The sequence below is a fragment of the Cyprinodon variegatus genome, unplaced genomic scaffold (assembly GCF_000732505.1).
Source record: "Cyprinodon variegatus isolate N-32 unplaced genomic scaffold, C_variegatus-1.0 Scaffold759, whole genome shotgun sequence".
Classification (NCBI taxonomy): domain Eukaryota; kingdom Metazoa; phylum Chordata; class Actinopteri; order Cyprinodontiformes; family Cyprinodontidae; genus Cyprinodon; species Cyprinodon variegatus.
In genome coordinates, this window is record NW_015151212.1 from 405,172 (window position 1) to 406,398 (window position 1,227).

The 1,227-nt window shown below is 38.5% G+C and overlaps 1 protein-coding gene across 1 annotated transcript in view; it reads left to right on the top strand.

Annotated features, from left to right (window-relative positions):
• Positions 1-443, top strand: part of LOC107098223 (cylicin-1-like) — a gene marked incomplete at its 3' end in the record, with an annotated part of 13,198 nt that extends 12,755 nt beyond the window's left edge. The window contains exon 10 of the mRNA XM_015395749.1: positions 363-443. Within this exon, the coding sequence (XP_015251235.1) occupies positions 363-443 (81 nt within the window). The remainder of the gene's footprint in view (positions 1-362) is intronic.
• Between the last annotated feature and the right edge of the window lie 784 nt (positions 444-1,227).

A 1,227-nucleotide genomic window follows, 5' to 3' on the forward strand; every position in this document is an offset into this window, starting at 1 on the left:
GAATTTCCCATTGGGAACCTTCTAGCACTAAGTTGCTAACTGGTTAGCAAGATGCTTCCAACAAACCGGCCACAGTCAAACTTGATTGTGAACCTTCCACCACAACAATCCTGCCCCCTTGATTAACGACCAATCACATTCACTTTAATCACTCGTGTAAAGTCGTGCACCACTGGGGAGAATTTGTAAATTCAACGGTTGGAACAGCCGCTTCCCTACGACTTTAAGTGATCAAATCATACCTTAAGAAACTTATGCCAATATTTCCAGATATAATACTGATAAAGTACAGATACTTTTGGTACATTAACGTTGCTAATGTATGTAATAATAAAATACTAAAGTACGTTTTGATCATGTAGGATTCCAGCTCTTCATCTTCATCTTCTGATAGTGAAAAAGACAAGAAGAAAAAGAAGAAGAAGAAAAAGGATAAGAAAAAGGTGAGCCCCTTTTATAATGAAAAATGTCTAAATTATAAACCAAATATTTACTATACCGGCTGGCTGCCATTAGCAATGCTAACATCACAAACCCTGAAGGCGTTTCCATCTTTCCTCTGACGATGTTACTGTAGGATTAATTATGGGTAAAAGGTCAAAGTTTCCGTTTTTATGAATCTCTCTTTTGTTTTGCTTTCCACCAACTCAGTTACAGACGTTTCTGTGGAACACGGTGTATTTTCAATACCCCACAGGTGTACACAAGTGTCGTTCATACACCGGGCCTTCATGTCCCCTCTAGAACATAGATTTTAACAACACTTTATTTACACAATTCATTCAATTATTCATGTAAAACAAATTCAGTTAAAAATCACTATTATTTTTTTTTTTAAAAGTGTCCGCTACAAATGTTTAAATGAGGAGCTTGTTATATTGTCAATCTCAATCATCTGACAGTACAAAAAGTTTTGTTAAAACCCAACAACAGAATAAATCCTCCATGTTCTGTGTGGCTCAGTGGAAGTGAAACTCCAGCGTTATTCTGGCTTTAACTTTGCACTTCCATAGAGCCACAGCATCAAGGTGAGGTTCCTCCTGCAGTCTGTTAACCTGACTCCGCCAGATGGATTTGCTCCGCATATCCATCTGGAAACCTTCCGTTGAAGCAATTTTGGGAAGGGGCGAAAATACTGGTTAGCTGATTGGCCTATGTTGGTGATAGACGGGCCAAATAAACCAATCAGATCAACGAAGCATATGACGTACTAACAGAGCGACGACG